The following is a 25,889-nucleotide window of genomic DNA, read 5'->3' on the forward strand; positions in this document are numbered from 1 at the left end:
GCCCAATAAGGAATCATCTTAATTAGCAGGAATGCATCACAACCAACAGAGTCAACTGAAGACTTCTCTTTGAAGTTTGCAATTACAAGATAAACGCTCCAAAAGAACTAGTTTTTTTTTCCTATTCCAGCAATTCAATTTAAAATCTCTTTCTATAAGTCAGCCTGAATTTCTTATTCTTTGAATGTACTTAAATTACAAGCAGTGTACAAAATATTTATTAGCTTATTGCATGACCTTAAAAATATATAGCCTTTAATGATTTCAGATATGTCAATATCTAACAAAATAATTTGCTGCATAAAAGCTTGACCTGCTAGTTAAGGTTTTAAATTATATGGAATTTACTTTAAATATTTTCTGCCTTAGAAGCAACTGCAGTCACTAGAAGTGGAGATTCTATCACACGTTTGACACTATCACATGCAACGTTGTGTTGTTCATGCTGTGCAAAGAGGAAACTCTAATCAGCATGACTTTAGGGTTCCATGTCCTCTTCACCAAATCCCATACATTAATTCTCTTTCCTATCCATTCACATTAGCAAAAGGATGGGGAAGAGGGGGTTAACAGACCCTCAACACCATCTAACCCCTGACCTCCAACCATGCATTTTCAGTTATTCATTTTTAAGTATAAAATATTTAATTGTATGTCATTCCTTCAGTTTTCCATCCATTGATGCTATCCTACTGATTGCATTTCCAGGAAGATAAAATTATGTAAAATTATAAGCATGTATTGAAGATGGCTTATTGCCTTCTTATGGGGATTTCAGAGCTCTGTTCTTTTTGCAATGTTGTTTCACAATATCCACCTTATTTAATGCAATCATTCTTTGACTAATTGCCCACAGTAATCTCCTAGGATTCATTAATGCTCTTCTCCCTTTTGCAGTGGGTCACTACGGCCAAATAATCCTGGGACTCCCCAGTCCCATTCACCTTTGTGGAACCTTCTTACTCCACCCTTCTGGTATTCTCATCTTTTCACTTGGACCCTGAAGCCAATATGACCATTTGTCTTTTAAGCCCCAGAGGCCGACATTCCGTTCATTCACATCAGCTTCCAGGAACAGGTCTGATCACGCCCGAGCCTTCGCCACAGCACCCTCATCAACACCCCCATCAACAGCTTGAAGGACTGTTTGCTTTTTCCTTCTCTTCCCCTTGACTGCTGCTTTATTAACTGCGATCTCTGAAGCCACCACTTGCAGCTCTCCAAGTGCATGTGCTCTCAGGGTGGTTGCCCTGAGGGGCAACTGCATTCTAGAGACTCTGCCTCCTCTAGAGAGCAGTGCTCCCCTGAGAGCACCCCCTAAGAGGCTCTTCTTCCTGGCACCTCCCAGTTCTGTCCCAGAAGTTATCACTTTATTCTCCATCTTCTCTCCATCCCAGAGCTGTGATACACCCCAAAAGTGGGCTTTTCTTTTGCCTCACCCATGAAGCAGTTTTACTTAGTAGAATGTCACTTATATGTGGCGCTTGTTAATTCACTGATATGTGTAACGTGGTCCAGTTATTGCTGGATCCAGTCAATAAGCATCAGTATCCACTAATGTTACAAAAAAAAATTGAGCAACATTCTATTCACTCCTATCTAGAGGAAAAATATGGCTTACAAAGCAGATTTGGAGTAAATACCTACTATTTGTTGAGTTCATAGACCCAAATCCAGGCTGAATTTTTCTTATCCAAAATGTTTGGGTCAGAAATGTTTTGTGTTTCAGAAGTATTTCTTTTTCTTATTTTGGATTTTTGGAATATTATGCAGACTTCAGCAGTGGAACAGCCCTGGTGTGAAAATCCAAAACGGTCTGAAATCAAAGGTTTTATTTGAAATGAACTACATTCAGACTTTGAAATGTCCGAATTCAGTCAATGAAAAACATTCAAGACATTGGACATTTGGACTAGGAGTGCTTAACAATGCCATTTTATAAGGACATGCATATGAAATAAAGGGACCAGAGGAAACAAAAGGACATCTCAGTGATGCTTCAGGAAATTCAAACTCAGCAATGTCACAAAACACCGGCCTGGTTTAATCTGGAGTAAGACTTAAGAATGAATCTGTATAGACTTCGTAAACTGTCAACTGGTCATAAGAAAGCAAATGCTTCTTAGGAGCCCAGTGAAGGCTCACCCAGGCAGACAGTTGGTCCTGCCTGGATATACTGATTTTCATAAAATATTACTGTGCTTTTCATTTATTAAAGAAAGCACATTGTCAAAAATCCCTCTGAGATATCTGTGGGTTAAACAACATACTGTGGGATTCATTTAAACTTAGAACTAGTTGAACTAGTTAACAACTTAGAACTAGTTAACTCTGTATATGAGTAGTCATTCCAAAGGCTGGGTGTTATGAGAGTTGGGGCTTTGCCCTATTATTTTGCCTGCTTTCCAGTTTATTTTTCTTATATTTATGCCTGTGTGTCTATGTAGGGGTATGGGCACATGGGTGCAGGTACCCACAGAGGTAAGAAGTGTCAGATCCTCCTGGAGCTGGAATTTATGTGGGTGCTCGAAACAGATCTTGGGTCCTCTATAAGAGCAACCTCTGAGGCATCTCTCCACTGTCTATTTTGTCTACTTCAAACTTAAAATCCTCATTAAAATATTTATTTAAAGAACATCTGAGCGTCTGGTAGATGGCCATATGGATAGAGAGCTTGCCATGCAAGCACAAAGACCAGAGATCAGATCCCAGCATCCACATTATGTGCTGGAGAGGTGCAGTAACCTATTGGTGATCCACTGTCAGGAGACAGGGCCTCCTCAAAACAAGCTGATTGTCTAGACTAGCTAAGTCAAGAAGCTCAAGGTTCGGCAAGACACTTTGCCTCGGGAAACAAAGTGGAGAGAAACTGAGGAAGGCATCCAAAGTCAGCTTCTGTACTCCACACAGTCATGTACAAACGTGAACCCACACATATGAACACACATACACACATACACACACACAAACACAGTTTAAAAATAAATATATATATACATACATACATACATAAAACATTTGAATAAGTCCTCAGAAACACTGAATAAAATGAAAAGCCCAGGTCATTTCTCCAGGGCATCCCATGTCCTGGCCCTTTTCTTCTTCATCTGCTCATCCACGTTTATGCACCATTAAAGACTTCCACACCGAGGACTATGGCTTCTTGTGTCTTCACATGTTTATAAATTTCCCTTTTCCCACAGTGCGGAATTCCATTTATTCAGACAAGGGGAAGCATGCTGTGCTTTGGTGCATACAGGTTAGAGTCACTGCCCACTGAACATTGCCCACTGCACACTGCACACGGCAGGGGTGGAACTCCACTAATCGCCACTCCCACCCCTCTGCTCTCCCTACTCTCCCTTCTGCCCTATCAAGCTGGTACATCTGAATTGTATCTGCTGCTTCCCTATCTTCTGCCTCCAGAGAGGATCACCGGGGACAATTCAGTGACTGTGGCAAGGAGGCCATCTTTATAACAGAGCCCTTTTCCTACCTACTTGGCAAGCTGGTATTACACTTCCTCCTCCTCGGGACTCTGTGTTATAAATGAGGCTTATTTGACATTGCAGGTTCACCAGAGGGTGAACAGGGCAACTTGAGCAGGGAGTCCCTACCATTAAACTCCCAGCTAACTATGCCGTTTCTATCTGTTGCATCTCTCCTAGTCAGACATTAATTATACAATCATAAACAAAACCGCCAAAAGAGGAAAAAAAGACTATATTAAGATTCTGATACAGATAAAGCAGAAGATAAATAGCCCTGGGACGCTGTGAAGAAAGTCGGCACATGCAACTGCTCAGTGTTGAAGAACAGGCAAAGAATGTTCACAGCTAGGCTTGCTGCAGAGCTCTTGAGCCAGGACGCAAGCAAGCGAGGGAAGAGTGCTGGAGAATCAAAGAAAAAACCCTGACTCTATAGGGCAGGTGTCCTATATTTAAATGTCTCCCGGAGAGTCATGTATGTTAGCACTTGGTTCCCAGTGTTTTGAGGCTTAAGGAATGCTTAGAAGACACAGCTTTGCTGGTGGAAGTATGTCACTGGGGGCGGGCCCTGAGAATTTATATCTCTATCCCGCTTCCTGTCCCCTGTGTATGGATACAAATGTTATCAGCCAGCTTCCTGGTCCTGCCGTCATGCTGTCCCTTCCCTGCCATGAAGGACTCTATCACCCAGGAACCATTAGCTAAAGTAATTTCTTTCTTAAAAGAACAAACAAACAAAAAAACCTTTCTTCCTCAAGTTGTTTTTGGTCATGGTAGTTAAACACAGCAACAGAAAAGTAGCTAATATACCAGCTAAGGGTATAAACCTTGATCTTGAGCACAGAGAGAAAGTATGGAACATTCCCTTTGGCCATTCAGGCCCTTGTAAAAGATCATCATCACCCAGACAATTCCTGGTCCCTTCTACCTTGCAGGTAGCATGATGAAGCTGTGGTATATGACAACGACTCAACCAACTCCCTCTGGATTAAGGTATAAGTGAGAGAGAAAAAACATAGATGGACTGTTTGGGGGAACATGGGAGAGATCTATGGCAATTGTTAACTTGACAATCTATAGTCACCTGGGAGGCAGATTTCTGGGCATCCCTGTGGGATGCAGTCATTGAGTTAGGAAGACCCAGCTACAACTGTGGCACTGTTCCCCAGCTGGGATCCTGAACAGCAGTAAGTAGAGAAGGGGTCTGAGGAGCAGCCTGCATTTACTGCTCTCTGCTTCCTCATTGGATGCACTGTGACCACAGCTTCGAGCTTTTGTTGCCTCTGCTTCTTTACCATGAGGGACTTACCCTTGAACTGTGTGCTAAAACAAACCTTTCTCCAGAGTTCCTTCTGTTCAGGGTGTTTCCTCGCAGCAACGGGAAAAGAAGTGAAGATGGCTGTGCCTTTGTTTATTAAAGTAGAAATACAACCATCTCACCTTTTGTGGATAGGGGCTGGCACATACACAATGCTATCCCAAAGTTACAAGTGGATGTTTTACTTTGATTTGTTGTACAAACTTTGAGTTTATATGATCACTTATATAATGCAACACGAAATAAGTCATTTTTATAATTCCTAATTGGTCAACCTTAGTTGAATAGGTTGAACTGTTTGAATGAACTTACACTATAAATCCAGTTTTAAATGCAAATATACAATATTAAAGTACGAAGTAATGTGCATACTGTAGCAACTGAATAGTACTAAGATGATTATAATGGTATCTTTCCCGTCTATAATATTTTGTGATAAACCGTACAGTCATCTCATGCTCAGTAAACAAGATGAAACTGGATGTAAATAACTAGTTTTTAAGCTAAATATTTATTTCTTCAGTAAGGCAGGAAAAGTATCAGCCAGGAGCTGTGGTTTGTATTAAAGCTGCACTACCTCTGCGCCTTGATGGCTTCATGAGCACGGAATGTCTTATTTCCTAGAGAGTAAAACAGAATCAAATCGATTTATCATTGAAGTACAGATGATTATGAATAGGTTTTCAGACTTAAATGACACCATTCATGTTTATCCTAAGCATTTCTGTACTGTGTAGAGTTTATAAGTTGGTAAACCAAGAGGAAAAAAACGTTGTTATTTGAAAATAGTTTTTTCAAACAATATATTCTGATCAGTTTCTCCTACATCCGACTCTTCCCAGATCCTCCCTGCCCACCCACATCCATACCCTTTCTTTCTTTCTTTCTTTCTTTCTCTCTCTCTCTCTCTCATTATAAAACAAGCAGACATCTAAAAAATAAATAAAATAAAATAAAAAGAATACCACAAAGCAAACAGAAAAAATCCAAAGGAAAGCAAAAGAAACAAATACAGATGCAGAGACACACACATTTGCACACACAGGAATCCCATAAAAACACAAAACCAAAAACAAAATGTGCAACAAAAGACCTGTGATGTTAAAAAAAAAATGCTTAGATAAAGCATTGTGAGACAAAAACCCTCCAAAAGTACTACTGAGTTGGTTTTGTGTTGGCTAGCAACTGCTGGGCATGCGGCCTGCCAATGAGTGTGCTTTGTACACCCAGCCAGACTCCGTTGGGAGAAAACTAAGTTTTTGTTTGTGAGCAGTTAAAATTATTTGTGCCTTACACACAAGGGTTTTTAATAAAATTGAGATATTGCTCACCAAAGAGGCCATGGTGAATCCGATGACTTCAATGTAGCCATCATCGTGACGCTGGGGTTCAAAGTCGTGGTGATCTCCAGGGTTTCCCCAAGGCATTGTGCCAGCACAATATCTGCAAACCAGGTCAGAATCAGTTAAGGCGACCTCACTCTTCTCCTGATTATCTCTGGGAATTAACTTAGGGTTAAATATACATGCACCAAGGTCTCGCACATATGCTCATGACTACACAGGGGGTTTATAGTTCTGTCAGTTTATAAATAAACTTTAAAAAATCATTTCTAATAATTTGTGATTATTAAATATAATAACAGCTTGTTGTTCTTGAGGCATACCTTCAAGTGTGAAAAAATAGACTTATCTCCAAAACAATATAACTCGGCAAAAACAAGCCACGATTTTACAACAAAACCATCCTGTGGTACCCATCTTTCCTGTCCGTCATCATTTGCCAGCATTTCTCACTCCAGGGTTCATGTTTTCTATGTGATGAGTTATCCTCCATCATTTAGTAACTCTTAAATGAAGACAACTTCACGCAATGTAAAAAAGAACATAAACAAAGGTGGTAGCATTTACCACTGCATATAAAATCAAGGCAAGAAATTCCGACAGGAAAAGAATAAATGACAATTAATAAGTAAATAAAAGATAAGAAATAAAAGATGCTAGACATGGTGGTGCATGCCTGCTGTTACAGTACTCAAGAGGCTAAGGTAGAAGGATTGCAAATTGTTTGGAGAGATCGTCTCGCAAAAAAAAAAAAAAAAAAAAAAAAAAGGAGGGAAGGAGGAATGGGAGACGAGAGGGGTGAGATGAGGAAGGGAAGAGTAAGAAAATGATAAAATCGGAGAAGCAGAGTAAAGAGGAAAATACGACAGAAGGCATCACCAGCTGGCATTCCTCCAAATCCATAAGCCTTCTACTAAACCCATGCCGACCCGTGCTCCTGACAGAGGTTGCAATTGAGTGCCCTGAGCATGCCAGGAGTAACCCGGAGGCCTTCGTGGGTTTCCCTAGACATAAATTTCTATAGATCTCTCATTTTCCCTCAGCAAATTCAGCAAAGGTCAGCTTCTTTGCGGATTGCTGTCTGAGTTGGATGGTAGCAAATAATGAGGGGTTATAGGTATTTTGGCTTGAGAACCTAGCATTGAATTTTAGGTCAATGAAATAATATGCTTATTTTAAAAAACAGTCAATCCTAAGTGTTTCTTTCTCCTGGTGCACAACAGTTCCAAAGAGCATTTAAACCCCGTCTATAACATGCCTCTCTGGTGGAGTCCAGCATCTGGCAGAGAAATCCATACTCATCAGGCTGGATGTGTTCCCAAGAGCTTTTGAAAAACTGAAAGAAGGGTTCTATCTTCCTGTCTTCCTGGGGGCTGCCAGGTGGGTGTGGGCAGTAATGAGGATTAAATGAAAATGTTCAAGAAAAGGGCCTGAGTCTCCGAAGACTAGGAGAATAAAGGTAATGAATTCGATATCCTGGGCAAGACCCACCTACCACAGGGAAAAAGCCAAGGAAGGGAAGAAAAATAGCAGACATGGAACCTCGGACAAGACATTAAAACAGAGGATTTCATGGCCTCTGCCTGGGGTGTTTCACTTATAAAATCAGATGCCCCAAGTCAGACGGAGGCATCAAACAAAGGCAACGGTATAAACAGAGCTTACCTGGGAATATTTAAAAATACTATACACTGGAACTTCAGGTCCTGGATCTTTGGGGTGAGATCTGTCCCGTCGCACTGCAGCAACCAAAGCAGAGAAAACAGGGCTTCTGAGGTTGGCACGAGTCTGAGAGCCTCATCTGAGATAACTGGGTTGACAACGGCATAAAGCATGGAGTTCTTGCCCTTGCCCCCAGTGAGTGCCAGCTACTGTCATTGAACTTTACGCTGAGTCTAACTCTACTCGAATCAGGGCTTATCTTTGGTTTTGATCTGATTTCATATAAAATAAAACTTCCATTTGACTCAAACAGCTTTTTCGCTGTTCCAATATTCAGATACTGCCATCCCTTGCCTTGAACTATTATTAGACATTTAAACAGACAGTGCTAACATTTAAAGACTACACCACTTCAAAGCTGAAGTCTCGAGTGGAGCCAGCGGCAATCCCCACTGTCATCAATCGATCCACACAGCATGAACGTGGCCATTGGCTTTCTTTCCAGCCTGAGATAATGTCTATTTTGAAACTGAGAAACATGTCTTGAATCCATTATCTGAAAGTTTTCAAGGAGTCTGCTCTGAATGCGTATCACCTCTCCCAGATCCCCTGTTGTTTGCTACAGGGTAAAGCCAGTGTCTCAGATGTCAGAGTTCATAAACTCCTGTTCAGAAGTAAGTGTGAGCGTAAACACTGGGCAAGAAGACACAACGGTGTCTAGTGATTTGCTCTCACAAATCTAATCTCTCACAGAACTGGGCAGCACTTCTGAGATTAAACTGCTGGGGTTTGGACGTGACCTTGGTCTCTAGGACTCCCTGATAATCCTCCCCCTTAGTAGCCTCGTCCACATCTTCCTTCATCACCTGGTGCTTTCCCCGTGAGTTCTGCCCTCTAACCAATCACAAAACAGTCTCCATTTTCCTCTCCATCTCCACAGTGATAAAGTCCAGAAGACTAATTAGAGTCAAGGACACAGTGCCATGGTGGAAAGCTGCCTTTTCAGCTACTCTCTCCCGGTTCAACCACCGCATCCCAGAATCCCATGGGTTTGTTCTCTTTTGGAAGCAGAAATAGAGCATTCCAAAGCTCACCACAGTTTTATAAAGATTTCTTTCACCAGAATTTGAGACTAAGCATAATGATTTTGCAAGCAGTCAAGGTTGCTTCCAAGCACCACATTCTTTTCCCACCTGATCTGAATACACCCCAATTTTCACAAATGGGCTCAAAAATAATTTCCAGGAAATCAGATAGCCTTAAATCAAATATTTCCAAAAGTAATTTAGAAAGAAATCAAGTTCTAGTAGTAATCAAAGATGTTTAGAGTACTCCCAATAACCAAAATCCTCCAAATCATTTAAGGGCTTCAAGCCAATCCACAGAAGACTATGGCCATGAAGGAAGCACAGAGTAATTTTATTTAAACAATCAAAGTTCAAGAGTGTAAACAAAAAAAAAAAACCCTTACATTCAAAATATAGGAAAATCTGTTGCTATGTACATTACAGAAAAAAAACACTATAGTAAACACCACTAAACGTGGACCCCAATGTTCTAGCCTTTCCTCCTAGGAAATACGTCAGTGATTATAGTACCTCATCAAATTATTTAAAGATGTACACCATACAATGTACAGTATTTTACTATTTTTGCATATGAATGCATGAAAATGTACAGTTCTCTAGAACATCGGTAATCAGTGTTTTCCCTAATTCAAACACACAGAAGAGAAAATATCTGCTTGCAAAATATTATTGTGTATCCATTCCCATGGGTTGATAAACCAAACAATGGGCAGTAAATAGTGTGATATGTAATGTTTTCTTAGTACTTTGTGCTTTCTTGGTCTAGAATTCGTACACACACCTTATAACTATGTGTCTTCTATATTACATCCAAGATACTGACTTCACCTATGACAAGGATAAGCTGGTCTGTTTTATATACAGCTGATACAGTTAGGCTGTGACGTGTCCCTCAAAAAGGCTCATATGTTAAAGCTTGGGCTCAAGCTGGTGGCAGCACTGAGGTGTGACTGGATGGTGAGCATGCTATTGTGGTGCTGAGTTCACACTGAATGAGGTGTTAGGAGGTAGGGCCTATTTGGAAGACGTTCACTCAGGGTTTGCCTTGATGCGTGCAAATTGTCCTTGGTCCGTCAGTCATCAGTCAGCTTCTCCCTCCCCCTTCTCCTTCACTTTTCCTTTCCTTCTTCCCATCCTCCGTTCTTGGTCACCATGAAGTGAATAGCTCTGCCCCCCTCATCCCTCCCACCATGAGCATCTCTCCTCCCCTCATCCCTTTCATCATGACAGCTCTCCTCCCCTCATGCCTCTTACCATGACAGCTCTGCTCCCCTCATCCCTACCACCATGACAGCTCTGCCCCCCTCATCCCTCCCACCATAACAACTCTGCTCCCCTCATCCCTACCACCATGACAGCTCTGCCCCCCTCATCCCTACCACCATGACAGCTCTGCTCCCCTCATCCCTCCCACCATGACAGCTCTGCTCCCCTCATCCCTCCCACCATGAGCACTTCTGCTCGCCTCATCCCTCCCACCATGACAGCTCTGCTCCCCTCATCCCTCCCATCAAGAGAATCTCTCTTCCCCTCATCCCTCCCACCATGACAACTCTGCTCCCCTCATCCCTCCCACCATGACAGCTCTGCTCCCCTCATCCCTACCACCATGACAGCTCTGCTCTCCTCCCTCTGCTCTCTTTCCACCATGAGGCTGTGCCTCACCCCAGGGCCAGAAACAAGACTGCTTTGTCCAGGAGCTGAAATTCCCTGAAGGGATGCCATGGTTAGCTAATACCAGCAATATTTAACCCTTGTCTCAGTGGATCTCAGGGTTTCATCTTCCATGCATATTTTGCTATAGATTATAGACTTTATGTCATGATCAGCGATTGAAATCATATAATGTTCTGAGAACTCATATGGTTACAAAGAAAAGACATAGAAACTCTAGTAAAAAAATAGCAAGAGATTCACAGCCAGATACATATTAATGCTGATAAAGCAGCAAGAGCAGCTTTGCAAATGTTTGCCTATCAGATTTCTACACTTCTCACACACACGCACTTTTACCCTCTCTTTTTGAGATAGGTTTTCACCAAGCTATGCAGGGTGGCTGCTGGCCTTGAATTTCCATTCCTTCCAGCTCAGCCTTCCAAATAGTTGGGGCAACTGACAGAAGCCACTGTGCTCAGCCTAGCATTTTTTAAATGAACCTTGCATCCTGCAAGAATGAGTAAGTCATTTCTACTACATTAGCACTGTATATACTAGTTTATTAACATTGGAAACATTATCAGTGCTCCAGGAAATATCATTCTATTACAATCCTTAGTTGTTTCATTTTCAACAATCATTTCCCTTTTTTGGTTTAATATAGAAGTAATTTATTTAATATAGCTAGCATGTGTTTTTAAAAACACTTTGCTGAACTTGGCAGTACATGCCTATAATCTCAGTGCATGGGAAGTAAAGAAACACAGATCAGAAACTCAAGGCAATTTTGGCTAAATAGCAAGTTCAAGGATAGAACGGCACTCTCTCAACAAACTACAAAGGACCAACTAGAAGCAGGTATATTTCATTTTGTAAACATATATGAAGATCTCATGAACAGGACTACCTCTTAAATGTTAAAGACTGCTTTTCATTTTAACTGTCACATTTTCCTCTATCATTTCTCTAAATCTCCATAACCTAGTATCATGTATTTTCTGTATTTTGTCTATTTTTACATATATGTACACATACATATGCAGGCCACACACATATGTTGTTTCTACATTTCTTTACCTGCTGCATGATGGGTGAAGGCACTGCCATATTTCTCCATAGATGTATTTTTCAGCCTCGTTTTGATTAATTCTTACAACTATGCAAATCAAAGCCATATTCATCTCTTCATAATCTCAGTTATTACACGAAACAGTTTGTTTTTTCTTAACTGATTTTATGATATATTAGACTGTGCCAGCTAGACAAAGAGAATTTCAACTCTCTTTTGCCTCCAGTGGAGACATAGCCTGAGTTTGAAACTGAAGAAGTAACAGGAAGCATCCACCCAGGGCGAGGAGCCTTGACTTTGAGTACAAAGCCAGGATAAAGTAGGTGCTTGTTCTATAATGGAGACTCCTCAGAAAGGTCTGGAACAATTGTTGGCTAAGTATTTGTTTATACTGGAAAAGCCAGCTCATGGCATTTCTTCCAGGAAGATTTTCTGTATCCTGAATGGGATTACCACTCTTGTGCTACCAGTGTTCTGCACACATGATTGAATAGTGGTTCTATGTGCCTGTAGTGATTATTTCTACATGTACGATTGAGTAATGGTCTATGTGTCTACAGTGATTATCACCCTTCTCCATGATTTCCTCGGGAGTCAAACTTGGTCTTTATTTCATGCCAGGAGCTAAGACGGAGATTGACACATGCGGAAACTCATAAACACGGTCTAATGAGCTCCTCTTCATGGTGTGCAAACTGTGTGCAGCCCAGGGGTTAATACACACATCAATGACATGGGAAGGGGCATGAAATTCATATTCACAAGCAATTAAAGGAACCCATACAGTCAATACTCACGACAACTTTGACGTGTTTGGATAAGTCCCTAGAACTTCTCTGTAGGAAATCAGAAAAGGCTGCCTATACCATGAGGGAGAAAAGAATTTTTTGTTACATGGTTCCCACCAAATCCTTGCTTCAACATGATAAGACAGTTTCCCAAGATTCCACACTTTGAAAAAAACATACAACAAATTCTCCTTTGGTTGAACCCGAGGTAAAATAGGGCAGTGTCTGTGGAAATCGTCTTTGTTTTCAGACTATAAACTACAATAAAATTTAAGATTATAGGAGACGATTGAAAAAGTGGGTGGTTCCCAGAGTCATTGGGAATCCAATGCTAAGATCACCTTTAACCTCCCCTAGGAATGCTGTCCACTGCCCCTCATATTTTAACTCCTACCCAGTGCTATCCATTTAAGGTGCATGTTATTGTCACATTCTGTGTCTCCTGTTTTCACCTCTACCCACTCCTAGGAATGTCCCTGAAGAGTGAAGAGTCCAGTCCCCCTCTCCCCACCCAGGCCTCCTTTGTGTTCTCACAGCAAGCTCCATGCTCTGCCAATTTCTCAACCAAGGTCACTGGGTACACAGCCTGCTGAAGATTATATCCTCAGTTAAGACTGTCTGTGACGGATGGGATTAGCTGTCAACTTAACACAGTCTACAACCACCCGGGTGAGGCGTTTCAGTGTGGGACTGTCTAGATTAAGTTGGCCTTGCCCTCATGTCTGTGGGTGGTATCTTGATTAGTGGGAAGGCAGGCTTGTTGCGGGTGGCACCTTTCCCTGGGCAGGGAGTCCTGGATTGGAAAGGTGGAGAATCAGCGTGAGCAGGATCATGTACGCACTCGTTCCTTGCTCCCTGCTCCTGATGGTGAATGTGTTGTGACCTATATGCTTCAACTTCCTGCCACCTTGCCTTTCACCAGTGACAGAATGTGATTTAAAAATGTTAGTCAAATGAACACTTTTTCCTTTAAATTGCTTTTTGCCAGGATATTTTATCACAAAAATAGGAAGCAAACTAAAAATAAATAAAAAATAGATGTTTTTCCCATCTATTTTTTCCAGTTCCTTCATTGATATCTGTTACATATTGCTCTCTCAAAGTCATTGACTTTTGTGCACCCCAGGGGCCTAAAATTCAATCACAGTCAACACCAAGCCCCTTACTGGCTATTCATTTAACAAATATTCCCTTTCTTTCATTCCTTGGTGAAGGTTTTAGGAATAACTATACATAAGCATAGATGGAAGTGTCTAGCATTGCTAATTTTGATGTGGTTAGTTTCTTTAGTATTCAGTGAATTGGCATTAAATCATATTAATAATTATAAAATGAGAAATATACTTACCCCTGCATAGAACATTTTATTTCGAAAACGACTATTGAATTTCTCTGGATTTGCTTCTGCAAAAGACAGAGAGGTAGTTTTGTTATAGGACCTTTATAAAAGATTGGCCTTGGTGTGAATTGGAAGTGTGTTTGCAGCACTGATCATCAGGTCCCGCCTATCCTTGCTCTACTGGAATGTCTGAGTGGGAGGTCCCAGAAAGGCAGTTTGATGAGCTCCCAGTGCACTCACAAACATTAAAACTGGAGACTTTTTTTTTTTGTAATTGCTTTGAATCATAGGATCAGAGGGATTTGGGACACGGATGGAAGAAAGAGATCTGGGGCTGTGGTTATTCTCACTGAGTCAATGAGAATGTGGCTTCTGTAAACCACATGGAAAGCTTCAAAATGCAGTGAAACAGGAGGGATTTTGAGAACTCTGGACCCCCTCCCTTATTTGTGATAGACCGTGGAAGAAATGGAAGTAAATGAAAGAAAAAGAAATGGAGGTAGATAAGGAGGTGGAGAGTAGGAAGAGGGCTGGAGAGAGGGAAGAAAAGGAGGGCTTCTGAAAATACTTTCATATTACAGAAAAGTACAATATGAAAAATGATTTAATCTTCAGCTTGCCTGTACCATTATTTAGCTCAAAGATCCAAAAAGATGAAATAGTCCATATCAAGGAATTTTCACAGGAATTCAGGTGTTAATAAATGCCTACATGAAATATAATTTCCTCAAATGTTTCTCCCTTTGGAATTGTATACAACAATACCAAAGTTTCACTAAACAATCTTTGTACCACCCACCAGTAGCTTCTTCAGCTAGGTCTTTCTCCCAGTCATTTCTCCCGAGAGAGCAAGATGATGAGAGGGCACTTTCCCAGTCCTAAGACTATCTAAAAACAGTGATTACCATTCCCTGTCAAAATGAGAGGATGTAAAAGTCCACTCGCCCAGACTGGTCTTTAGAAATAATATGAGATCTCAAGGAAAAGTCCTACATAATGCTTATTGAGTTATTTACAGTATCCTTAGAGCCAACTAATACCTGAACACGACACAGAAACTGGGTAAAGAATTACAAACTTAACTAATAAAAGAAGGGAGGGAGTGCTTGCAGATTGGTTCTCAATAGCTAACTGCAGCTATTGAATCTCAAGGCTTTCCTAAATGCTGTTCTACTCAACAATACACTCGGATCCTAGACACAAAGCTGAGCAAAAAATTATGAAGAAAAATTTAAAAAATATAAAATGGTGTTAATTGCTCGCTCTCTCTCCCTATTACTCTTACCCTCTTTTTAAGATTTACTTATTTATTTTATCATTTATTGATTGTGTGTGTGTGTGTGTGTGTGTGTGTGTACCTACAAGGGTCAGAAGAGGGTGTCAGGTCTCTTGGAGCTGGGACTACAGATGACTGTGAGCCACCCAATGTGAGTGCTGAACCCCAGAGCTCCTAACCACTGAAGCCATTTCTCCCTCCCTGTGCTTCTGACTTGTTTTGAATCAACTTGCTGGGCTTCCATTTTCATTTTCAGTTACAACAGCTTTCTTGTTTTATAAAACCAGAGGTAAATAAGAATCATTGTTTTTTTGTACTGTGTCTTGAGTATATGGGCTCTAATTAAAAAAAAAAAAATCCAGTCCAGCTATCTAACAAGTTACAAAAAAATGGAAATGTCATCCAGCCACAGCTCTGGTGTAGAACTTGCTCAACACAGATGCCCACAGCTATTAAGCGAACCCTAGACCAGCACTTATGTGCTTTATAACTTATGGCTTGGAAAAAGTCACAACTCTATGTGGTTTTTCTAGGAGACTTGATTTTTTTTTAATAAAACTGAAAAGAAGATTCATTTTCTCCAAAGACAGACTATTTCCCATAAGACCACCAAAACGGGATAAAATGGAGAAATAAACTGAGCTTTTAGTGACTTAACTCACACCTTTGATGAAAATGGTCCCATCCAATGCAATTTAGCTGGGAGCAATAAACTTTAAAAACAAGTCCATCGAGACACCTATCGTTCAGAGAGCTGTCAGAAAGACATAGAGGAAGGGATGGGCAGGCACTCATATGCCTTGGCCTTAGGGGTTTAAGGGGAATCCTGTTAGTCCCAGGATAATGCACTTCTGAAAGGCTATTGGGTGAGCACTCTTCCTCTAAGCCACATTTCTAGCTTCATTTCCCCTTTTGCATCTTTTGTGTAAGCAAAAAACAAGACTCAGAGAGACAGGTCAGCTAGACCTCAGAGGAAGCTCAGCCTACTGCCGGAACTGGGCCACCTACTGCCGGAACTGGGCCATCTCCTACCAGGGCCAAGCCATGGAGGAAGCAAACAGGCAGAGGATGGCCCGCAGATGCAAGCAGCTGTGCCCAACATCATTTCCATTGCTGTGAGAAGGAAGGGCTGTATGGCTGAGTGTGTTTACGTGCAGCATATGAAGTTGGTGTACCTTTAAGAAGAGCCAAGAGCATGGACACTCCACTCTACCTTCTACACTGCATAGAGGAAGAAAGGCAGAATAAAAACTTGGGGAGAGGCCAATGAGAAAGTTCAAGAACGCATTCCTTCAGGAAGTTATGTCTGCTAGGTGATTCAAGGTAAACATGAAAGACTAACAGTGTTGGCACCACTGCTAGAAGGATCTGTGATCAATTGTTTGAATTCCCGGGTTATCCATTCTCCCCCTTCACAAGGAGTGGGGGTGAGACAGTCAGACCCACTCACCGTCTTCTTACTCCATTATTCTGTTTCCAGTCAGCAATGTGACTTTATCAGTTTCCTGCTCCTACCATAATAAATCATGACCAATTTGGAATATTCAAACACCATTTATCGATTTGCTTATAATTCTCTTAGTCGGAATTCTGGAATGGGCTCCCCTGCAGCCCTTCCTGAGGGTTTGAGACGTATACTGTGACACCCTCATTGAGAGGAAACCCATCCTGGTAATTCAGGTTGTTGGCAGAATCCACATCCGGAGGCTGCGGAACTGAAGCTCTCCTGTGGCTAGAGAAGAGCACTGGTTCGCACAAATGGAGTGCTCATTCGCTGTCTGAATCCATTGGGTTCTGATCCCTGCCACAGTCAAAACCAGCTCATCAAATCCTCATAGCCTGAATCTCCCCGACTTCTCCTGTCCTCTACCTCTGCTTTTAGGGGTTCACATGATTATACTGGCCCATGCAGGCAATCTCAGATTGTCTTCTGACATTGAAGTCTGCTTTGTTTACACGAGTAAAGCTCTCTTGTCACGATGGGCAATGACTCCAGATGGCAACTGCCATGGGAGACAAAGCTGCTGCAGTCCACCTTCCAGCCCTCATGGCTCACAGTCCTCCTCCTAGTTGGAAAAGGTATTTAGTACTTAAAAGGTCCTCAAGGGTCACAGTTCACTGTACCATCAACTTAAAAATCCCAAATCTTGTCTAAGTCTCGTTATCTCAAACCTTCCCTTTTAACTAAAGTTTCTAAATGATTTGGCTCTAATTAAAATCTGTTTATAAGGATGATGGAGTTCTGGGTATAATCCATTAAGCTGATTAGAAATGTTAGTCCCATCGTTAAACACAGCACAAAGGCACGGTGCGTGTCACCACATTGGGGACCTTGGTTCAGAGTTATAATGTTTTGTTGGTGCTGACCGCCACCTAACATATCACCACACTCCTCAGAAGGTTTAGTAATTCCATTTAATGAAAGGGTTCATATGGAAAGCATACTGGTTCACCTCCTCGGACATCCCTTTTATATCCAATTATTATAATCCAAAGATCAACATTCTGACATTCTGAACATGCAAATTTGTAAAGGTATTTAGCCACAATTAATTCATAAAAGACTTCCTAGGTTACACACTCCTCCCTAAAATAACATATGTAAACAGAATCACAAGACCATTTCAGTGTAGAATCCCACCACGGATTTCAAAGAAAGTGGGGATGGGTTTACAGGATGGTTTGGAGGAGGGAAAGGAAAGGGGGGAAATATTGTTAATTGTTGTAATGGTCTATCCTGTCCCTTTAATAGACTAGCCTCACCCACTTCCCCCCTTCCAACCAGGCTAGCAGATCTTCCTTCCTTCCTTCCTTCCAACCTGCACACATCACTTGCTCTCTCTCTCTCTCTTTCTCTCTCTCTCTCTCTCTCTCTCTCTCCTTTCCCCTTCCCTTTCATAACCCACTTAATAAACTATACCCAAACCCTCTTTATGGTGAGCCTATCTGTCTCTGTCTCTCATCTGCCGCTCCTGGTGGGACCAGCTGCCCCGCCAACCTGCCCAGGTCTCTTACCCGCCACCTCCCATCCTCCTAGGACCCACAGAGGCCTCGGGTGGTGGGTCCTGGCTGCCCCTCATGGCCCGCTGCACCTTTCGGGGAACTGCACCTCAGCATTTTATCTAAACCATTACAATTGTATCATAAATTCAAATTGAAAAAAAAAGCTGTTCAACAGTGCTTTAAAAAAAGACATTGAGTTTCTTTAGACGGTACTTCAGAAAACTTACAAGCTTTAGAAATATTTATGCACTTGTTTATTTATTTTTATGTGTATACGTGTACACTTGTGTGAGTTTGTGTGCAGCATGTGTGAGCACTTTCCCACGGAGGTAAAAAAACGCCACCAGATTCCCCTGGAACTGTCGTTTTAGGTGACTATGAGCTGCCCTATATAGCCGCTATAAGGCAAACCCAGGTCTGCAAAGAGAGATATTAGTGCTCTTTTTTTTAATTTATTTATTTATTAAAGATTTCTGTCTCTTCCCCGCCACCGCCTCCCATTTCCCTCCCCCAATTAAGTCCCCCGCCCCCCCCCCTGCTCAGCCCGAAAAGCAATCAGGGTTCCCTGTCCTGTGGTCTTAACCACCGAGCCAGCATCTCTCCAGCCCCCCAGCGGCTTGTTGTTATTGCTTTGTTCTATTTTTTCTTTAAATTCCCTGTGCAGAATAAGAGATAAGCAGCTGAGCACGGTGGCATGTGCCTTTAATTCCAGCCTCAGGGGGCAGAAGCAAGCTGATCTCTGTGAGTTCAAAGCCAGCCTGGTCTATGGAGAGAGTTCCAGGACAGCCAGGGCACCACAGAGAAACCCTGCCTCAAAAAAACCAAAACAAAACAAAAAGAAACAAGCAATCATATAGTTTTAATTTTGTCATCAAAATATGAAATAAGTAGTTAAAAATGTCGGTACATTTGTTACTTACATTTCATAAGTAAAACAATGTAATCTCACTAATAATAAGCCTAAAGAAGCCTTAGAATCTAGAGTTATTAAACATAAAGGTACTTAGTCTTCCTTCGATTTTCACTACTTAAAAGTGGATGAGGATTTGGTTTAAACCTGCTCTATGTCTACGTCTAATTGGACTTGTTTATAGGACCCTGAACACCTTACCAGCGGTTACACCAGTGAAGAAAATGTCTCCCCTCCCCCCATCAACCACTAACTGCCTCGTGGAGGGGCGGAGCCTCATGAGCCTCTCTCCTCTCCATAACTGGATGCAGATGGGCTCAGGCTTGTGCTGGCCATGCGTAGGACATCACAGCCGCTATGCCACCAAGAACGACCGCTCCTGCCCAGAAGACGCCATCCCCAACACTGCACTTGCTCCTCTGACTCTCGAGTCTTTTCTATTTCACTACTGCAGATATCCAAACCAAGATGCAGGAACCTATGCAGAGTTACAGGACCACTTTTAATTCGAATTTTATACACGAAAAGAAAACACTCTTTCTTTTCAATATCAATTCTCATTAAGGACATTTTAAGAGTGCCCTTTACCTTTTAGAATGTCCATATTACCAATATCATCTTTCAAGCACTGTAGAAAAGTCATTCATTGTGCATTCGCTTTTCACCTGACTCACACCAAGGACAAGCAGGTGAGTTCCTCTGGGCCTTTCACCTGACTCACACCCAGGACAAGCAGGTGAGTTCCTCTGGGCCTTTCACCTGACTCACACTGAGGACAGATAGGTGTGTTTGTGTGCACTTTTCACCTGACTCACACTGAGGACAAGCAGGTGTGTTCCTCTGCACTTTTCCTTTTTGCCTGATATGATTGTTACCATCATTAATTCTTTTCTATTATCACATTTCTCCCTTATCCTTCATACGTATTACCCGTATCCTTTCTGGAAACATCTTCCACCTCCGCCAACAATCCTAATAAACACCCATATTGCTTACTGTTTGCACAACTCATCTATACATTCCTTCTATTGATACTTCCTATTTTGTAATCAATGGGCCTTATCCTCCAATGGAACATTCTGGTACTGTCATAACCACTTACTATTACCATTGGACTGGGAGCTGGCAATTAAAAAATAAACAAGAGGAGGAGGCAGGTCTGAAAATGAAAGTTCAGACATGGTTGGAAGTGTCTTGATATGTACCTGGGCTCACTGTTACTCCACCTTTAGATGTGAACTGATTTTTTTTCTTTTAAAGAAGATGCCATCCCAGGCAGTTAGGGTTAAGATTGGTTGACTCTAATCAGATCACATAGACACTCACTGTGTTGTAACCAGCACTGCCTGTGTAGTAGTGTAATGACCACATGTTACAGGTGGACACTGTAACAGTGAGTGAATTTCACATAGAAATTCAAGATGGGAGGTTTGCAGCAGTGAGGACCAGCTGCCGGAGCTTTGGTGCCTCAAGCAGTGGCATGCAGTGAGTCTCGGCACCGTCTTTGGCAAGGAGGACATTTAGCAAACCACCACACATAGCAGCCTCTTAGGAAATATAGTTTCTGTGATTGAATCATGGAAGTCACAGCCTTTGAGTCACACTGCCCACATGCCTCTGTAGATTTGGTGCAAGTAGCAAATCCTACGTTGATTCCAATGCTGCCTCCTCTAGAGTCATGTGTGTATTTCCTGACCTTGTGCCTAAGGTTCTGCTCCTCTGAATCATAATCTCAACGAGACAGTAATACAGAAGTAGTTGATCTCAAGCTAAAAGCTTGATGTGTCTGATATCCATGTCAAATGAGTGACCATCTCATTCACACGGCTGGTCAAATGAGACCTGAGTTTGTCACTAACAGCTATAATCACTGTTAACACGCCTAAACGCCAACGTACTGGCATGTTTTCTGTGTGCCCCCTCGAGCCCTGTGATAGTACGGTACCAATGAAAGGACTAGGCGATTCTCCAAGTGAAAATGACATGACCAACCCCATTACATCTCCAAATCCTCACCCAAACACTTTGCTTTGCAAACAGTAGGAGTTCATCCGAGATGCTCTGGCCACTTTGGGAAGAATCAGGACTCTATTCTACCAAGTGAGGTACAATCTCATCCATACAGAGACTCAGATACTTACATTTACTCCTCTACCCACAAAGTCAAACAAAATACTAAGACATCCCCCACTCCTTGCCTGACTTTCAACCCATAACTCTAAAACCATCTACACAGCAACAATTCTAATGAACTGTCCCCAAATTAATGTGACTTTAATTGTCCCTTCTAAAAGAAGTACTATATAAGTAGCTATATTAAGAACTGTCCATTTGATGGGAAGTTTCCCATCTATGCCAAAACTTTTCTCTATGGTTACATTTTTAAAATTCTGCCTTTGCGCAAATCCATTATCCATCACAAGTAGATGGGTTGGCAGAATTCCTATTTAGAGTTACATATGTTCATGACATCAATTGATTCATTTTTTTTCTTCACAATGGCTTTCATGAGACTCTGAGTCACCCTTAAGGTATTTTGCAGCAAATTATACAACTTTTGTCTTGAAGCCTCACATTACAAGCGGGTGAAGCTCTCAACATCCCCAACCCTAGTTGAGGAACTATTGGAAGCTTATTGGAAGCTAAGAAAGAGAAAGGGGAAGGGAGTCTTCTTTTGAGTTATACCCCAGGAAAAGTTGTCCATGCGTCCGCAGATGGCCCCACACTCATGTGTGTGCAGGTAAGACCCATCAGACTCAGTTGGTGTGGGAGAGGGGACCTGAAGAGGAAAGAAGTATTGGGGGACATGTTATGGGTGTGGGTGGTCCAGGAGACGAGAGAGGCAAGAGTGTGGGGTGTATATGATTAATATAGACATATCTATGAAACTGGCTGTCAAAGAATAAATAAAAATATTAAAAATTAAAATAAAACACTAAGCCCTAGCAATAAACTTCCAAGGCTAATGTCTGGAATCTGACAGCTGCTTGGCATTTGGTTTCCTTTCCCAAAATTCTTTTGCAAACCACATTCCTTTGTACTGTGCTATCCCTCTGCATTCTCCTCATCCTGATGCATAAAAATTCTGTCTTAGTACAAAGGTGTATGTCATTAGAACAACCTTCAGAATTATTAGGCTCAAAATCAGGTTCTCTTGAACAAGCTTACATGGGACCACTGACTCAGTCAGGCCTTTTTTCAAGACAGGATGCCTGGTTTTGGAAATTCCTGTATTTGTGATATTGAGTTGCTTTAAGGGTATTGTAAAAAAAAAAAAACTCAGAAATCTTATTACTAAGAAGTTCACATATATAAACTCTTAAAGATAAAGAAATAAGGAGAAATATGCTAGGAACCAAAACTGCTTCCTGTTTACAGGCCAAGTGAACGCTCTTGAAACACAGGAAGAAAAACGTGTCACAGAGGCCCTACACAGGCGGCTTGACTAACTCTTTCCCACGACTACGCTGCGGCAGGTATGTGCCAGTGTAGGGTATTTCCAATTTGGAGCATTTAAAGTTCTTTTATAATTCACCTATTCTGCCTGTGGTTTTCTAGCTTTTCAGAGAAGAAGCATGGGCAACAGTTCCTTCTTCATCCAATACTGCTGATCCTTCCATAGCGCAGAATTCAACTGCACAGACACTTTCTCCTCACAGCCTTCGTTGAAGCCCAAAGAACCAGACCTGGTGAACCCAGTCAGGGCTTTCTGTGTTTGTGCTTCAGCTGTAGTTCGAATTCTAAACCTCTGAACCCTAGTGCTCCACTGTGGATGTCTAGTGTGTAAGAGTTAGATTATTCTTTGTCTGATTACCACAATCTGAAGCATGGGATTTTGGATTTCTGTGTTTCAAGTTTGGAGTTTTGAAACCACTCAAGCCCTGCAGAGCCCAGGAAATGAAAGAAATGGTTCCTCACTAATAACTTTGCCTTTCATCTCCCAAGTTTCAGACCTTACATAACTGTGTCTCAGTTACATCTAAACATATTCACAGGGAACTAGGTACCGACCCAGGAACAGATCAAGGACAAGGGCAGAGGTATAGAGTGTACACTAATAGATAGAATGCAGGCAATGGAGAGATGGAGGGATGGAGGGAAGGATGGAAGGAGGGAGGGATGGAAGGAGGGAGGGATGGAGAGATAGAGGAATGGAGGAATGGAGGGAGGGAGGGACGGAGGTAGAGATGGAAAGAGATGGAGTGGAGAAAGAGATCGTTATCAACCTATATCCTAAATTTTCTCAGTTCTGAATAGCTAAGAAAATTCAGATGAAATATTTTATTATTTCATCCTTTTCTCATGTGTATTTGAATTTATTTTTTTCTATGATATATAATATTATTTTAGCTTTTAAAATATTTTTATCCTTTGAAAATCTCATATGTGCATACAATGTATCATGAACATGCCCGCCTCTACTTCCCCCACTTTGACATTCTCTAGACCCTCCCAGCACATCTTCTCCCAATCTTTTGTGGGATCCACTGAGTCCAATTAGTGTTTCATGCTGCACATGGATGCGGGACTTTCCACTGTCTTGCCCAATCTACCAGGGACCACAACACCAAAGAAAGTATTCTCCTTTCCTAGCACCCATCAGCTGCCAGTTCATCTTACTTTCAAAACTTGTCCTCCCAGAGTCTTGGTCCCACATCTTCTCATCCCAGAAGTTACCACAACCTCCTTCTCACTTGTCCCACCCAGTGAAGATCTCAGAACCTTCCTAGCTACCTCAACCCCGTCGTACCCCTTCCTCTCAAACTAAAAGACCTGCAGTCCCTTGTGTCAACACGGCTGTTCCTTCCCTTTTCATCTTTCCTATCATATTTCAAAGGCTCTGGTTAAAGAACATTAAACTTTAATATCTGGTGGCTTATGAAGCTGAGTGGATCCTAATTAGTAAAGAAATCGTTATCTAAGAATTTTATTTCCTTTCAGAATTTCTGTTCAAAGCTGGGGAGGTACCTTAGTGGCAGGGATCTTGCCTTCCATGTGCAAAGCTCCGGTTTTGGTCCTCAGAACACAGTATAAGAGTCAAACTTAAAGACTCACATCCCACAACTTGGAATGGACCTCTGTCCCTGCCCTTCAGTTTAGAGACCGCCAGATCTGTAGTCTCTATTTATAGCAAGTTCCCATCTGGTCCAGCTCCCAGGGTCATCATGAAGGTGACCAAGAGGGAAGCACAAGCATGCAGGTGATACGCAGGCAAAGGGGAACATGAGAACAGGGCTGGAAACTTCCTCCCATGGAGACGGAAACGGGGCAGGTCCTCACCTCGTGACTCGTGGAACTCCAGGGTGACATGAGCATCAAATCCGAGGCTGAAGTAATTATTGAAGACATTCAGGGGAAGCTGAAAGAATAGACAAATGTGACGTTGACATTGTTCACAGCCAACTAGAAGACACCAACCTAGGCCCAACACCAGACGCTATCTCTGAGGCAGCCTGTGGGACACAGGTCCATCACTTCTCACCAGAGAGTATGTTTATGGACAAGACACAGAGGCTCTTGATTTAACTCATTAATGAAAGCTCAAATCAAGAAATCTCACAAGTCATAAACCATAAAGCAAATAAGAGGCACAAATACGAACTACTAAACAAGAGTCATTCCTGTGCATGGGGCAATAAGCTGGGGGGTTTCTCATTTGTAACAATGAGCTACAAAGAGAGATTGATTCCAGGAATTTAAAAAATGGACTCGATTGCTAGATTCATTCTAATTTCCCTAATCAGTAGATGCACCTTTTTCAAGAGTTTTACATTCAACGCATAAACACTGCAGCCTGAAATAAACAATTGACATGTAATCTATTTGGAAAGGGGATTTTTGCTTTGTTTTCACAAACCTCAATATAAGAAATAAAGCAGTGAAAGCCATTTGATTTGTATCAGCCATTGCTGACAGAAAGAAAAACAACAGCCATATAGATGTCATATATATGTATGTGTGAATATATATACATATATATGTGTGTGTGTGTGTGTGAAATATATAAAGTTATAATCCAGATTCCCACCTGCTTAGCCCTGTATCTTTAATATGACAACCATACAACCATATAGAGAACACATAATTCTTTTTCTCCTGTGTTCTTTGAGTCCCTGGCTTTTCTTGTGAGCCACTAAGAAAGAACGCCTTGAAGCCCGAGAGCCCCGACTGAAATTGCAAACATGATGTCATCTAAAAGCTTCAGTTCAATATGAGAACAACCAGAATAGCACACAGAGAGTGCATGGAAGGAAAGGGTAATTGCCCACATTTCTCTCCGTGGCTCAAAATGCAGGATAAATACGAATTTAAAGAGACAACATCCCTAGAGAATTGTCAGGTTATGTCCCAAACTGAACTGCACCCTTTCGCCATTAGAAATACGTGTTGAAACCTTCGAAGTTTTAAAGTCATTTGAAACTCTTACTGATGGGGAAGATTTCCTGGTAAGCTGCAGGGTAAACATTAACCCATTAAAAGAGGGCAGAAGAGGACAGCCTTGATGTCGGTTTCTGATGAAGAGAAAGGGGGACCCTGCATTGTAGCCCCTAAGACTGAGCCTTGATGTGTCAGAAGCTGCATCAGCCCTTAGAACTGGTTTCAACAGACTACAGAGTGGAGGAACTCAAGCTACACAGAGATGCCAAAACCATATCTAACTCTTCTGGCTTCATATTTGAGAATGTCCAGTCCCTGTACTTAAACAAAACCCCAGCCCCTGTAAGGACAGCATGGTGACCATGCCAAAAGCACAGAAACATCCTACCATTTATATTACTTTGGCTCCAATTCTAACCCGTGTCTTTGCAGCCACGGATAGCTAAGGAAAACATCTGGTCACAATTCCCCAAGCAATATCCCAATTTAAGTTTGTTTTTAAGGTATTCACATTTTCCAGGAAAATGTGCCCCAATTTTCTACATATCCCCAAACTCCATTCCCAAAGCCC

At 41.8% G+C, this 25,889-nt stretch overlaps 1 protein-coding gene across 7 annotated transcripts in view; it reads right to left on the bottom strand.

The window, feature by feature from the left end:
- Nucleotides 1-25,889, bottom strand: part of Dgki (diacylglycerol kinase iota) — a 448,005-nt gene that overhangs the window by 172,795 nt on the left and 249,321 nt on the right. For all 7 annotated transcript variants that reach the window (XM_041675727.1, XM_041675726.1, XM_041675728.1 and 4 more), the window contains 5 exons: nt 24,221-24,299; nt 13,761-13,816; nt 12,422-12,484; nt 7,815-7,888; nt 6,138-6,249 (listed from right to left, as the gene is read on the bottom strand). In XM_041675727.1, coding sequence (XP_041531661.1) covers nt 6,138-6,249; nt 7,815-7,888; nt 12,422-12,484; nt 13,761-13,816; nt 24,221-24,299 — 384 coding nt within the window. The remainder of the gene's footprint in view (nt 1-6,137; nt 6,250-7,814; nt 7,889-12,421; nt 12,485-13,760; nt 13,817-24,220; nt 24,300-25,889) is intronic.

Source organism: Microtus oregoni, unplaced genomic scaffold (genome assembly GCF_018167655.1).
Source record: "Microtus oregoni isolate MIOR12 unplaced genomic scaffold, Mior012 000026F_ref0000081, whole genome shotgun sequence".
Classification (NCBI taxonomy): Eukaryota; Metazoa; Chordata; class Mammalia; order Rodentia; family Cricetidae; genus Microtus; species Microtus oregoni.